The 15554-nt window shown below is 44.8% G+C and overlaps 1 protein-coding gene across 4 annotated transcripts in view; it reads right to left on the bottom strand.

The window, feature by feature from the left end:
• The window catches only part of LMBRD1 (LMBR1 domain containing 1), a 346839-nt gene that overhangs the window by 133044 nt on the left and 198241 nt on the right, over window positions 1-15554 (bottom strand). For all 4 annotated transcript variants that reach the window (XM_032961536.2, XM_032961537.2, XM_076069959.1 and 1 more), the window contains one exon: window positions 12356-12508. In XM_032961536.2, the coding sequence (XP_032817427.2) occupies window positions 12356-12508 (153 nt within the window). The remainder of the gene's footprint in view (window positions 1-12355; window positions 12509-15554) is intronic.

Raw genomic sequence — 15554 nt, forward strand, 5'->3', positions numbered from 1 at the left:
TTACATTGAACGAATGGATTAGCCATTGGAGATTCAAACAAAACATGCACGTCTGTAAGCATATATGAACCGTGCGCATGCATGTCTCTGTACCACCCACGGCACATGAGTCTGTCCCGTGACCTCCTGCCAGCAGATGCTCGATACTTCACGTTGTCTTAAAGTGCACAAAGCCTGGCACAAGCGCTGTGGTGATGTCACCGCCGCTCGGTAGCAAAATGATGGTTGTTGTTGTACGAGTGTGCATGAGCATATATGGCGAAATTAAACAGATACTATAACTAGTTTAAAAATAAGACAATAATACACATACCAGATACTGTAAAGTAATCAGGCTGCTGGCTGATGAAGCTAGTTGTAATTATTGGCAAAACGTCATACTCAGATTGTAAATGTTGTGGCTTTGTCAGTGTGCTGAACGTCTAATGAATTGGCATGTTCTGTTTACGTGACACACCTTAATAATTGGCTGTCGGGTGGTGCCAGGTTTAACGACACATTTATATTCAATGCAAACCGACACACCTGATGACGACCGTTTGTGTTATGGTCGAAACGTCGTGAGAATTTTTATTGTTTTATACATTTTTTTAAAATTATTTTATTGTTTCCCTTCAACGTGACTTTACCGAAAGAGCTAAGGATATGAATTACTGCAGTCACGAAAGCTTTAAATCAGAAGACACATTTATATTTACGCACTCTAACCCAAAAAAAACCTCTATTACGGATGACAGTGGTCGCGAAAGCCTACGTGTTAAACTAACTTCCCTTGGCCATCAATTCCGAACGGCAAAATGTGGACTAATATGATCCGTTCCTTCTAGTATGGGATAGAGTGCCTCACCCTTGCATGCATGGGTTTTCTCTGGGTGCTCCGGTTTCCTCCCACGCGTATTATGAACACTATTTGGCAGAAAATATCTCAGCGCACAGATAACTGCGGAGCAAGTGTTGGCCGCCAGCTACCGCCTGGCAGCCTTCCAGCTTTGTGGTTTCTCAGCGATAATGAGATGCAGTTTGCACGAACGACGATGCTATATAAAACTAATAGTTTTGTTTTTAGATACACATCCTTTCGTTGTATGTGCACCTTTGCATTGTACTACTTTTACTATGAACACAGAAGCATAGACACACACACAGATGCATAACATGAATGTAAACACATTCATGTTATGCAACATTCATGAATTTCCGTTTGCATTAATATATTTCTCAAAGGTTGGGGTATATGCACATATGCATTCAGGCTCATGTTCATGTTCACGAATCTGGCCAAACCTACTTACTAGCGCGTATTAATATACATATTAAGAAATGTTTTTACATAAAACACAATTGCATATTGATCGCCCGTCAAGTAACAGCTCAAATGTACCACAGGAACACACCCGACAAACGGCCTGCTGAAGCAGCTGGTACTGTCATTAAGAATTTAACAGCGTTGTCACCGTGATTGTCCATCGCAGCAATACCGCACACATTTGCGGTAATTAACTAAACATTTGCATGGGAATTCCCGAAACTGGCTTTTTAAAAAGTTTATTTTTTTCACTTAACCAACAAATCAATAAGATCCATAAGAGCTTTTTTTTGTGTGTGTTAGATCACGTAAATCTAAATTTGTCGTCAAAACCGCTCCCATCCAACACAGCCGATTAGCAAAGTTCGTCTTGTAAAGAAAACATTACAAAAAACATGCCGGTCGGAACGCCACAGTACTCAAATTGTAAATGTTGATGGTTCACTCTCCAACACACCGGTGTGCTGAGCTTGTAACTAATTGGCATGTTTTGTTTACGTGACAAACATTACTAATCGGCCGTGTTGGGTGGTGGCCGGTTTAACGACACATTTATATATTGACGCAATCTAACCCGAAAAAAAACTTATATTACGACTCGCTACATATAAATCAATGATTATACTGCACTACTCATGCATTCAGCTGGTACTGTGTGCAAGAGCACTTGAAATCTTATCAACACAACGGGGGCAGTAAACCTTAGCACCACTGTGTGCGGCGGGGGCACCCAGAAGGGTAGGAGTGATGTCCCCTGTGGAGAGAACCGATCCCCACCATGTGAATTTCACATTTCCATCGCTGGCTCAGTTCCCGACAACAGAGATGAGCACCGTTCGAGCAGGCAGATGCTTCGGCTCGCAATGCGCGTATTTATAGACAGAGCTGAAGATGAGAGCAAGGGTCGATGTTTGTCCACAGTGACCAAAAAAAAACATCCGATTTTTCTAATTTTACCAGGTAAGGCCCACTGAAGAACATCTCAACATTCTGGGACATCGAGCGCTTATGTTTCGATGGCCAGATATTAATTTTATAAGAGGTGAGGGTACCCACACTTGATCTCACCACAAATGTCCTACACCTGCAGCTAAGCCATTTCACCAAGAGATACATGGATGCAGGCAATTTCCCTTCTTTGGAAACCAAACCCAGTAATTGTTACTCTTTGGGTCTTTCGGTAAAGTCACATAGATAGAAAAATTATTTAAAAAATCACGACATTTCGATCGCAACACAAGCAATCGTCTTCAGGTGTATTTTTTCACCTGAAGATGATTGCTTGTGTTGCGATTGAAACGTCGTGATTTAAAAAATATATATCTACGTGACTTTACCGAAAGACCCAAAGATAATGAATTCCTGCAGTCACGAAAGCTTTAAGCCAGTAATTGTTGTTTGTAAGTTGACGGTGCTGACCAATACACACAAGCAGGTACTCAACATATGGGAGGCCCACGACTGGTTCAGAGAGATATATACACACACACATATCACCACTACTGGCTGCAAGCAGGGAATCGAACTCGGGTCGCCGGGTTCGTAGCGCAGTGTGCCAACCGCTGCACTTCCGTTCAGGCAAATGGACACACACACACATCCAGACGCTCGTAACATAATGACGTTGCGCCAAAACGCGTGGACAACATTTATACATTCATTCATTCATTCCTGCGGCACGACGCCGCACAAACTGTCCCTGCTTGCACATGGGGATTCAGGTCGCCACAGTTGCGAGATGTTAACTCCCTCCCCTGGTATGGAGGAGGTCGTGGGTTCGATCCCGACCCGTGGAGTTTGCGTGTCTCTCTCCCCGTGGTCGCATGGATTTTTCTCCGGGTCCTCTGGCTTTTCCCTCCACATTTAGAAACGTGCGTTTAGAGTATTTGGCTGCTATACATGTCCACGTGAAAAGCCACTTCACTGGGCTATCATTTGTGGCCACGTCAACTCTGACAAGAGCTATACAGCTTAGTGGGCTTTACCTGGTAAAATTAAATAAAAAAACATTTTTTAAAGTACACCAGCAACCTCTCGCTCGGTCTGAGAAAAATCACAGCGTAGACTTCCGCGATGAACCAAACTACAGAATAACGGTACATATGAATGCAATGATGGAGATGAGACTGCTTTGGTGTACTCGTGATCCAGAAGGACTGAGCAGCAATTGTACTTGGACTCATGGTGGCTGGTAAATTTTTCTTTGTTACGGCGTAACGTAAAATATCGCCGCAGACAGCGGCAACGTCATCTCTACATTTTGTGGATATTAGCACTAATGTTGAGCCATCACACACATCGTTGATCCCCTAATGAAGTTAACATACACGCTGCAGTTAACACGATTTGCATTACGGGGCCATCACAACGTCTCACTTCCCACTTACACGTACATAAGCAATTCACTTGCTCACATTACGGATAAAAGGATTACATTTCAATACATTCGCCGGAAGGAGGCAATGCAACGTATATATTCAAGGAGAGAAGAGACGGTTTAAAGGTTAAACGCGTTCAATCTTTTTTTTATATAAAGCCGCTAAACAAAAGTGAGGAACGCGCGCCTGAGTGCGTTTGCAGAGGCACTAAACGAAGTTACTCAATCCACCTCAGGGAGACGATACTAAGTAGGGCCTTTTTGAATCGGCCTTGATAAGACAACTAGACAACAAACTCTTGTGCACCACAAACAACACGACGCCACTTGAAGCTAACAGATGTTACCGAGTGCAAAACAACTGGCGGGTGTCTGGTCAGGAAGTTTCCGTTCGCAGCGTGTCCAGCGGTGGGAAAGTCGCGCATTCTCTCCGTCATCTCCGAATAAGCCCTCAAAGCCAAATAATGTGAATTTAAGTGACAACACTAACCAGTTGGCTGTGTCCGGTGGTGGTGGGTTTTAACGTTTATATATTTGCACATTTATATATTTATATATTTACACGATCTAACCCAAGAGACCTCTATTGTGAATATGAATTTAGCAACAATGTACTGTCCTCAATTTCGCTTTCATCGAAATCACGCATCACAAATTTTCCTCTCATCTATTTAATTTACCTCACCTCCACCACTGCATTCATATGTACCGTTATTAATTCTGTGTAAAGCGCCTTTGATAAGGTAATATACAAATTAATTTAAGCTGAGACCATCAAATGCTTGAATGTTTTTTTTTTAAGTTGTGGGAGAATGCCTTGGAGCTAAACACCAAGAACGCAGTTTATCACGTAGGCTTTCGTGACCAAAATGATTCATATTAAAGGTTTTGGGTTAGATCACGTAACCTAGTGTCATAACCCTCCAACACCTGACACGGCCAGGAAGGTTGTGATCTAACATAGTGTCATAACCCTCCACCACCTGACACGGCCAGGAAGGTTGTGATCTAACCTAGTGTCATAACCCTCCACCACCTGACACGGCCAGGAAGGTTGTGATCTAACATAGTGTCATAACCCTCCACCACCTGGCACGGCCAGGAAGGTTGTGATCTAACATAGTGTCATAACCCTCAACCACCTGGCACGGCCAGGAAGGTTGTGATCTAACCTAGTGTCATAACCCTCCACCACCTGACACGGCCAGGAAGGTTGTGATCTAACCTAGTGTTAGAACAACACCTGACACGGCCAGGAAGGTTGTGATCTAACATAGTGTCATAACCCTCCACCACCTGACACGGCCAGGAAGGTTGTGATCTAACCTAGTGTCATAACCCTCCACCACCTGACACGGCCAGGAAGGTTGTGATCTAACATAGTGTCATAACCCTCCACCACCTGGCACGGCCAGGAAGGTTGTGATCTAACATAGTGTCATAACCCTCAACCACCTGGCACGGCCAGGAAGGTTGTGATCTAACCTAGTGTCATAACCCTCCACCACCTGACACGGCCAGGAAGGTTGTGATCTAACCTAGTGTCATAACCCTCCAACACCTGGCACGGCCAGGAAGGTTGTGATCTAACCTAGTGTCATAACCCTCCACCACCTGACACGGCCAGGAAGGTTATGATCTAACCTAGTGTCATAACCCTCCACCACCTGGCATGGCCAGGAAGGTTGTGATCTAACCTAGTGTCATAACCCTCCACCACCTGACACGGCCAGGAAGGTTGTGATCTAACCTAGTGTCATAACCCTCCACCACCTGACACGGCCAGGAAGGTTGTGATCTAACCTAGTGTCATAACCCTCCACCACCTGACACGGCCAGGAAGGTTGTGATCTAACATAGTGTCATAACCCTCCACCACCTGGCACGGCCAGGAAGGTTGTGATCTAACATAGTGTCATAACCCTCCACCACCTGACACGGCCAGGAAGGTTGTGATCTAACATAGTGTCATAACCTTCCACCACCTGACACGGCCAGGAAGGTTGTGATCTAACCTAGTGTCATAACCCTCCACCACCTGACACGGCCAGGAAGGTTGTGATCTAACCTAGTGTCATAACCCTCCACCACCTGGCACGGCCAGGAAGGTTGTGATCTAACATAGTGTCATAACCCTCCACCACCTGGCACGGCCAGGAAGGTTGTGATCTAACCTAGTGTCATAACCTTCCACCACCTGGCACGGCCAGGAAGGTTGTGATCTAACCTAGTGTCATAACCCTCCACCACCTGACATGGCCAGGAAGGTTGTGATCTAACCTAGTGTCATAACCCTCCACCACCTGACACGGCCAGGAAGGTTGTGATCTAACATAGTGTCATAACCCTCCACCACCTGACACGGCCAGGAAGGTTGTGATCTAACATAGTGTCATAACCCTCCACCACCTGGCACGGCCAGGAAGGTTGTGATCTAACATAGTGTCATAACCCTCCACCACCTGGCACGGCCAGGAAGGTTGTGATCTAACCTAGTGTCATAACCCTCCACCACCTGGCACGGCCAGGAAGGTTGTGATCTAACCTAGTGTCATAACCCTCCACCACCTGACACGGCCAGGAAGGTTGTGATCTAACATAGTGTCATAACCCTCCACCACCTGACACGGCCAGGAAGGTTGTGATCTAACATAGTGTTATAACCCTCCACCACCTGACACGGCCAGGAAGGTTGTGATCTAACATAGTGTCATAACCCTCCACCACCTGACACGGCCAGGAAGGTTGTGATCTAACCTAGTGTCATAACCCTCCACCACCTGGCACGGCCAGGAAGGTTGTGATCTAACCTAGTGTCATAACCCTCCACCACCTGACACGGCCAGGAAGGTTGTAATCTAACCTAGTGTCATAACCCTCCACCACCTGGCACGGCCAGGAAGGTTGTGATCTAACCTAGTGTCATAACCCTCCACCACCTGGCACGGCCAGGAAGGTTGTGATCTAACCTAGTGTCATAACCCTCCACCACCTGACACGGCCAGGAAGGTTGTGATCTAACATAGTGTCATAACCCTCCACCACCTGACACGGCCAGGAAGGTTGTGATCTAACATAGTGTTATAACCCTCCACCACCTGACACGGCCAGGAAGGTTGTGATCTAGACATAGTGTCATAACCCTCCACCACCTGACACGGCCAGGAAGGTTGTGATCTAACCTAGTGTCATAACCCTCCACCACCTGGCACGGCCAGGAAGGTTGTGATCTAACCTAGTGTCATAACCCTCCACCACCTGACACGGCCAGGAAGGTTGTGATCTAACCTAGTGTCATAACCCTCCACCACCTGGCACGGCCAGGAAGGTTGTGATCTAACATAGTGTCATAACCCTCCACCACCTGGCACGGCCAGGAAGGTTGTGATCTAACCTAGTGTCATAACCCTCCACCACCTGACACGGCCAGGAAGGTTGTGATCTAACATAGTGTCATAACCCTCCACCACCTGACACGGCCAGGAAGGTTGTGATCTAACCTAGTGTCATAACCCTCCACCACCTGACGCGGCCAGGAAGGTTGTGATCTGACCCAAAAACCCAAGAACTAAGTCGTGGAGGTTCAGTGGTTTGTCGGTGACTTAGTGTCAACTATCTAAGCCACCCAATCTCGGATGACTCTTTTAGAGGTGTATTAATGACTATAAACAACATTCTTGGGGGAAGGGGAAGAAGCATTGATCTATGCACAGAATTACGACAAAGTAATCTGCTAATTTTGTGTAATTATTGAATGAATGTTTCACTGTATGCATGCATTCATACATTATATAACATTTGGTTTGGCAGCCCTTTTGTCAGGACACTGCTCGAATGAAGGCCTACCCCATGAAATGTGACATTCAAGATTTGACCATACTTCACCACGCTGGTAAGTGTGGGTTGGTAAAATCGGTGGGTGGGGGGTGGTGAGGGATGGTGGGAGGTAGGACCGGTTCAGAAATTCACGGCCAGGAATCAAACTCAGGTCCCCGAGTTGATGGCTCAGTGTGCTTTACCAGTGTGCCATAGTAGCACCTCGCAAAGAATATATTACGGTCCTGTAATTTTTTTTACAAGTAAATTCAGTGAAATAAAACTGTAGCGTGGGAGGAAGCCATTGTAGAGGTAATTAGGTAGAGGAAGTCGCGGTGGGCAGGGTGAACATGAGGCATGGAGGAGGGCTGGTGACCAATCCGGCACTGGGGCGCTACCCACTGACCGTGCCCGTCCAGTGCACACCGAGCTGCAACGGCTTCCGGGTGCCGAACGAATACATGATAATATCGCACTCAATTAGACACAAAGTATTCTTTGGTTCTTTCGGTAAAGTCACGTAGATAGAAAATAATAAAAAGGTAAAAAAACCACGACATTACGATCGCAACACAAGCGATCGTCCTCAGGTCAATCAAAACGTCGTGGTTTTTTTTACCTTTTTATTATTTTCTATCTACGTGACTTTACCGAAAGAACCAAAGAATATGAATTCCTGCAGTCACGAAAGCTTTAAGTCAGATTTAGACACAAAGTGCTTACCACAAATGAACCATGAAAAATATTTTTCATCTTAAGGAGCACAAACCATGACGAAAACTCCGGTTATCTTCACAGCAGCGGCTTTTGGCTAGCCATCGAACAAAGATTGTCACTTGCATCGCGCGCTTTCAGATACGCTTTTGCGGCCGTCTGGAATGCTCTTCCTTCCGATATTAGGATGCCACTGGAGCTATGCAGTTTTAAATCCAGATTGAAAGCTCATTTCATTGGAACTGATTTTTGTGTTTAGTTTGTTGTCCTTCTCCCGCACCTCCCATTAGCATGGTCGGCTACGTACGGTGCGAAAGAAGTTCAACACACATACATACGTACACTAACGGGCGACCAGGGTGAGGTAAAACTCAAGCAAGATGGAGGGGAGGCACGACGAGACAGAACGTTTGATATTGACCATGTGCCAACTGTGCTACAGCCGTGAGTTAAGGAAGAAGGAAGTGAGGACAATGTGTGGTGGGGCATCGGGAGCATTAGCATTCATGACCTCTTGACCTTGAAACTATTGTTTCTTTGTGTCCTTGACCTATTATTTATTTGTGGAAATATCATCACGTTCCCATCTCCGTTTACCGACGCCCTTTGCACACATAACAGGACATCTTTAGGCTTCAATGGAAAAGCCTAATTTTGCAGGCAAAGCAAGGAGCCCTAATGGCTCAAATTGACAAGGCCCTGGTATAATTAACAGCAAGGGACCCAAGACTGTGACAGACTGTGCATTGAATCCCTGTGCGAGCATGCACTTCAGTGCATGCTGCGTACACAAAACCTAACAAGGCCGCAGAGAAGATACATTTTACAACCATGCCTCAAACAAAAACATGAAAAATGAGCCATTCCACGATTAATACCAATTATAGAACATTAGGTATAAACTTATGAGAATTTGGGGAAATCATCTCTTATATGAGATGCGTGAAATAAATGCACTTGGTTGTAAAATATAGTTGGCTTAAACGAGCACAGGATGGTGCTCATTACTGTTGGTGGCCTACAGCTCGTGGTGGCGATTCCACATTGCTATGGTGATGGCAAGTCTATCCAGAGGATAACACTATTAATTTCCCACAAACCGCACAATGTTCTGGCATCGTAATTGCAGTGACATGTCCATGGCTTCTTCATTCACGAATACAATGGACGTGCAATAACTAGATAAAAACAAAGGTCCCCTTTGGTTCTGGTTGGACTGCTGGAGGAAAGTGCTGTTAGTGAGCACCTATTCAGGCTGGCATTGTATAGTGCAAGAGGAGTGGTTTGTACATCAATATTCCATGTCACCTTTGCCACCCTATTTTAAAAAACATTGCACTTTTCCCACCCTATTGTGCTATCCGTGTCATATTATGAGATGAAACATCCATTGGGAACTATCAGGAAGCAGTGACATCACCCTGTCCTATAGAATGGTCCATGGAAGGAGACAATCAGAGAACTGCTTCTGAAATCTCAAGTGACCTCTTATCCACATGAGGGGCAGCACCTTCCCAGCCGCCCTGCTGCAGTGAGAAATGTCCATTGCATGACAGTCAAACCAAAAAGTTATAATTTTGCCAAATTAAGTGCAAAACCACGTTTAACATTCATATTAGGTGGTGTTGTTATCGTAGCCTTTTAAAGGTCTCACTGGTGACTGGACTGAGACCATAAACTCAACCACTATATTTGAGAACCCAGGATATCAGTGGTGCACTCTGACTGCTGAGCCACCCAAGTCACCTCGTCTCCCAATTGCAAATGGTTAGAGGTCTGAGTTGAGTTTTCTCACCATTGTACCCTTTGTTATATCAGCAGGAGTAATCTCCATATATATAAAAGGCAAAGTTGTGAATATGTGTCTGTTCAAAATGTTTAGCGTACTTCCCGACATGCACAAACTTTAAATTTGCCATGTGGGTACTTTCCAGACTGTACACCATGCAAAAAGAATACAAATAGACTTTTCTTTTGTTTTTTGGGGGAGCTCAATAATGCATATCTTTTTTGCACGGCAAGTGACCTGTGACGTCAAATCTGTCATGTGACCCGCGCATGTGAAAGCGTAACGCATTGTAGTGTAGTACTTAGCGCGCCGCGTTACGAACCCGGCGACCCGAGTTCGATTCCCGCTCACGGCCACAACCGGTGACGATTATTTCAACCGCTCCTGAGGCCTCCCCTAGGTCGACTCATCCTCAAACGAGTCAACTGCTGTGGTGTGTGAACATCGCCACTAGGGAGACAAAGTCGGCCGGGCGTGGTGGATCCAAGTCCCGGGCGAAGCCGGGTTAAGTCCAGCTAGTAGGAGAATAATGGTATTGTTGTTAGAGAACTCAACACATAACTGTCGAGATGTTAACTCGTGCGCTTCGTATACAGGTCGTGGGTTCAATGCAGACCCTGACGCCAGAATATTTCGAGTTTGCATGTCTCTCTCCCCATGGTCGTGTGGATTTTTCTCCGGGTCCTCAGATTTTTTCCTCCGCGTTTAGAGTATTTGGTTGTGGGCTTTATTTGGTAAAATTAAAACAATGATAAATAAGAAAAGGCTTTACCCTTTCTGGCAATAAAACATGTCTGAATATGTTCAACGATCACCTATTGGAAGGTATCATTTTTGATACTGGCAAAAAGGTCCCAAAGAAAAGAAAAAAATGTTCATAGTTTTATAGTTTGAAATTGGAAGTTTCAAATCCCAATGCAGAGCTGTTTCAGCCCATCATCCCTCCACGGTAAATACCAATGTGGAAGGTCAATGGGGTGATGCCCTAAGTCGCCATTGGACCTCACTGCCACCACTGCTGGGTGGGGCAGGGAACTGTGTTCCCGTAGACTATGAAAAGGGTCATTGTAAAAAAAAACACCGACAGTAGGTATGATTCATTCAACCGCCAGCAATTCAACTATCAATTACTTTTTGTCTCGTTTTTACCGTCTCGTTTGCAGTGTTTCTCGTTTGCGCTGTCACGTTTGCAAGGTTCTGTTCTCTCCATGAGCCCGAATGCAACATAAGCAAACACTTTACAGAAACAATGAATAATGGAGTATCTTTTGTACAAGTTGATGGATGCATCATGACTTTACGGATTGACCCGAATCGATGAACGGGGACATCGATGCACGCCCGGCGTAAAGAGTGGAGCCGGGCCACTGGGAGGCGTGAGTTTCAAGTTCACATTGATTTGTGTACACGGTGAGAGCTCAAGAGACCAGGACAGAGTCTCAATTGCAAGAGTGACCTGATTCTCCAAAATGACAAAACCAAAACAAATAAAAGCAGAGCGAAGTAAACCAAAATCAGAAAAAAACAACCGTGTCACACATGGCAGTAAAAATATTGCACAAACGTAACTCAAAGTTCAATAACAAATTCCCCCCTGAGCATGAGTCAGTCGACTCGGAATAAGGCACCCTATGAATCTATATAGGACATGAATATTTTATGCTGATCATAGCACAATTATAATGAAGTTAAAGAAGCGTTAAACATGTCGAGTGATAACCTGTGTTGTACAAACATGTGGGAGTGGTAGTGTAGCGGTTAGCGGGCTGCGCTATGAACCTTGCAACCCGAGTTCGATGTCCGCTCAGGGCCACCTACACCAGTGACGATTACCTAAACCGTTCTTGGATCTCCCCTAGGTCGACTTAGCCTCAAGTGAGTACCTGGTACTGTGTACCAGGCGGTTGGGCATGGCGCTGGCCATCTAGCACCTCGCTTGCGTTGCCGGCCTTCATGGGTGCTGCTTGCGAACAGCATTTTCTCCAAAAAGTCTATTCAGGCTAGAAGAAAGATCTTGGTATTTTTACTTTATTTGTATTTTACCAGGTAAGGCCGACTGAAGCTATATAGCTCTTTTTCAGAAGTAACTTGGCCACAAATGATAGTTCAACGAAGTGGCTGATCACGTGGAAATGTATAGCAGCAGCCAAATATTCTAAGCGCACGTTGATTCTAAATGAGAGGGAAAAACGAAAGGACCACGCAAACTCCAAACATACAGGCCTCGGGGTCCGGACCGAACGCACGACCTCCTGCACACCAGGCGAGGTGGTTAACATTTCACCACCATCTTTGCCTTGTGCTCACGCGTAAACAGGCGAAGGCTGATACGAGGAGCCAAAGACGCAGTTACCTGCAAGGGCCTCAGGGCGCAGCCGACCTTGGCGCAGCAGCCCGTGGCGGCCGAGTCGAGGCGCCGCTCGTGGCGACGGAGGTCGCGCAGCCGCTCCTCCAGGGTGAGCAGTGCCCGGCGGTCGCGCGTGGCCAGCGGGCGCCCGTTCGCGCACTGCACACAAACACAACTCGCTTGACGTATATATACACACACAACTCGCTTGACATATATACACACACACACACAACTCGCTTGACACATATATACACACATATATACACACACACACAGCCTTTTTGTCCTCCAGCCCCTCCCTCCCTTTTCAAAATGGCCACCCTATCTGAAGGCCTGCTGCACATCATCGACATAGGGCACATTTGCAAAAAACATATACAACTTAAAACATTGCTTAAGAGATCTTGGTATATATAAAAAAACAGCACGCATGTGAAATAATTAAACAGCCTGGACTTCAAATAAATAAAAACCATTAGTTATACAGGAAATTTTAATGTAATCATGGCAAATCAATATTATTCACCAGTGGCACGAGCGCAGTTTATCATTTTTTACAGCGGGGAATAATTACACAAGATTTGATGTACGATACAGGGAGCCACATCCATCATTAATTATTTTAAGGTGCGCTCTCACACTTAATGGGGGAAAAACCTTGTTAAGTGCTGCATCACGGTGCACGGAATAATAATTTATTAACACAGTGGCGCGTGAAGACATGTTGAAACCTACCCAAAATTGCCACAAGGGCACACATTTTTACAGCTTAACACGTAGTAGGCTTTCGTGACCAATATTATCCATAACAGAGGTTTTTTTGGGTTAGATCGCGTGAAAATAAATGTGTCATTAAACCCGCCACCACCTGACAGAACCAATTAGTAAGGCTTGTCACGTAAACAGAACATGCCAATTCGTTACTAGTTCAGCACAGCGGTGTGTCGGAGAGTAAATTGTAAATGGTGTTGCGAGTTTCCTCTGACTTAAAACTGCCAAGCCAACACCACTGAAGTCCTGCATTGTGACCTAACTTTTAACTTTAGCAAAGAGTAAAAAGTTCAGTAGTGTTTGCCCATTTCCCACGAGTGCACAACTGAGAGAATCAAGATCAAGAGGTGACCATGGCGAATCCCACTGACTCAACGGCTCTTGGCTGGCCATCGAACAAAGACTGTCACTGTATCGTGCGCTTTGTCAATCCACGTCTGAATGAGGGACAACTTTACCTCAAAAAGTGTAAAAAAAAAACGTGATTTTGTTAAATTTAAATCGTGTACATGAAAACAATCTTCATGCAACCGTCGGGAACGCTCTTCCGTCCGATATTAGGAAGTCGTTGGAGCTATGTACTTTTAAATTTAGATTGAAAACTCATTTCTTTAAAACGGCTTTTTGTGTTTAGTTTGTTGTTTATCCCCCCGCACCTCCGATTACCACGTTTGGCTACGTACGGTGCGAAAGAAGCTGCCTTCATTGTGATAGTTCCCACAACTGTTGCACAGCCAACACCTGACCTCCAGTGTCCATCTGTCCTACATAAGGTCAAAGGCCATAAATGTCAGCTTGCTAAAAAAAAAATCGGTTACAACGCAGTGTTTGACAGTTATGATGTTGGTAAAGGTACATAAAAGCTCATAATTAAGCACCGTCTCCTCACGGCTTACCAAATTCAGCACCGTCTCACCCACGGCTTACCAAATTTTATTTTAAGTCTAAGACCAACATTTGATGGTATTTCAATCGGTTTTTCCAAGTTGCAAGTGGTTTCTCAGCAAATTCTGCTTCAAATTCACATCAACAGTTTTGCTGCACTCTGGGATGTCGTTTTTGCAGCCACTGCAGAACCGCACAAATGGCTTTTCACGGGAAATAGTTGCCACAAAACATAATTAGCCACGTTCCCTATTCACGTTCACTTTCAGGGAAACTTGTTCGGTCAGCATGGTTGATGTTACTGTCGCAGATTAAGGTAACCCTAACCCACCGTGTTGCTCAAACGGAAACTTGCTGAGGCTCTTTATTGTGTAGTCCTAAGCTACAGGGTCTCGTCCCTTGAACAAGAGACTTCTGGTCTCACCGATCTCTGCTCTCGGTATTAATACCGAGCCGGCGCTGCGAGTTCGACATTTGCTGTTGCAGATGCCAGACCCTCTCTCAACAGGACGCCATGTGCTGACCTCCTAAAGAGTGGTACTCATTCTCTCGTGCCTGATAGGATGAGGCTGGGCTTAGTTGACCCTAGACTAGGAAATAAACTCAGAAACTTCTCATGAGTGAAGTGCCCTGGCACATTTTTGGATTCGTGTAGAATTTAAATAACAATTAATACAATTCCGTGGCTTTTCTGCTGCTGCTGATGTTGAATTTAAACATGTATTAACATATGGTGTCTAATCCCTACTTTTTCACACAATTTAATAATGGATATAAAACAGAGAACACAATATTAAATCAGCTACTAATAAAAGTGTAAAAACCTCAAAAGAATTTCAGAGGATGGAATGTTACGTCCACGACGCAGGCACCTCGTACAGACATGATTTAAGTTGGCTATAAAACCCAGCCCCTTTAATTAAGAGCACTTTTGTTCGACAATCATAAAGTCCAAAAAGGTGACCGCTATTCAACTACATTTTCTTTTATCTCCCAAGAAAGGACCCACTTTCATCCATACAGCTGATTCGCAAATGATTCGTGTGTAAATTTTACCAATAAAAGCCCAACATTGTTTGCATCCATGAATCGGCAGATGGGCTTTCACATCAAAAGGACAGTGGTACTATTCTATAATTTATCTACATTCAAGAAATAAGCAATGAATGAATCCCTTTGGTGCAAAAGCGAGAATCCAAAGAGAAGCAACATTTTCTTTTGCAAGGAAGCCATGCGTAAGGGCAATTCGAATGAATTAAAATTTAATCAAGTCAGCCAATTAACTGCTGTTAGCTTTGCAAAAGATAAAGATAAATAATTCAGAACAAAAGCGCATCGATTTTTATAATCGTTATTATCAACCGGGGTCACCAATCTTTAAGCCTGGGATTTTGGGAGGCAAATGCTTTCCTTCCATAAGCCACTCAACACACACACAAAAAGCAATTCCTGCTCACCTACTCTCATGATCAATAGGTCAAATGCAATCGAATAAGCACCGCAGTAATCAAGAGTTCGGCAAAGAGCATCTAGAAAAAAAACTTGC

This window comes from Petromyzon marinus, chromosome 27 (assembly GCF_048934315.1).
Source record: "Petromyzon marinus isolate PM22_M1 ecotype Great Lakes invasive population chromosome 27, UKy_Petmar_22M1.pri1.0, whole genome shotgun sequence".
In the NCBI taxonomy this organism is placed as follows: domain Eukaryota; kingdom Metazoa; phylum Chordata; class Hyperoartia; order Petromyzontiformes; family Petromyzontidae; genus Petromyzon; species Petromyzon marinus.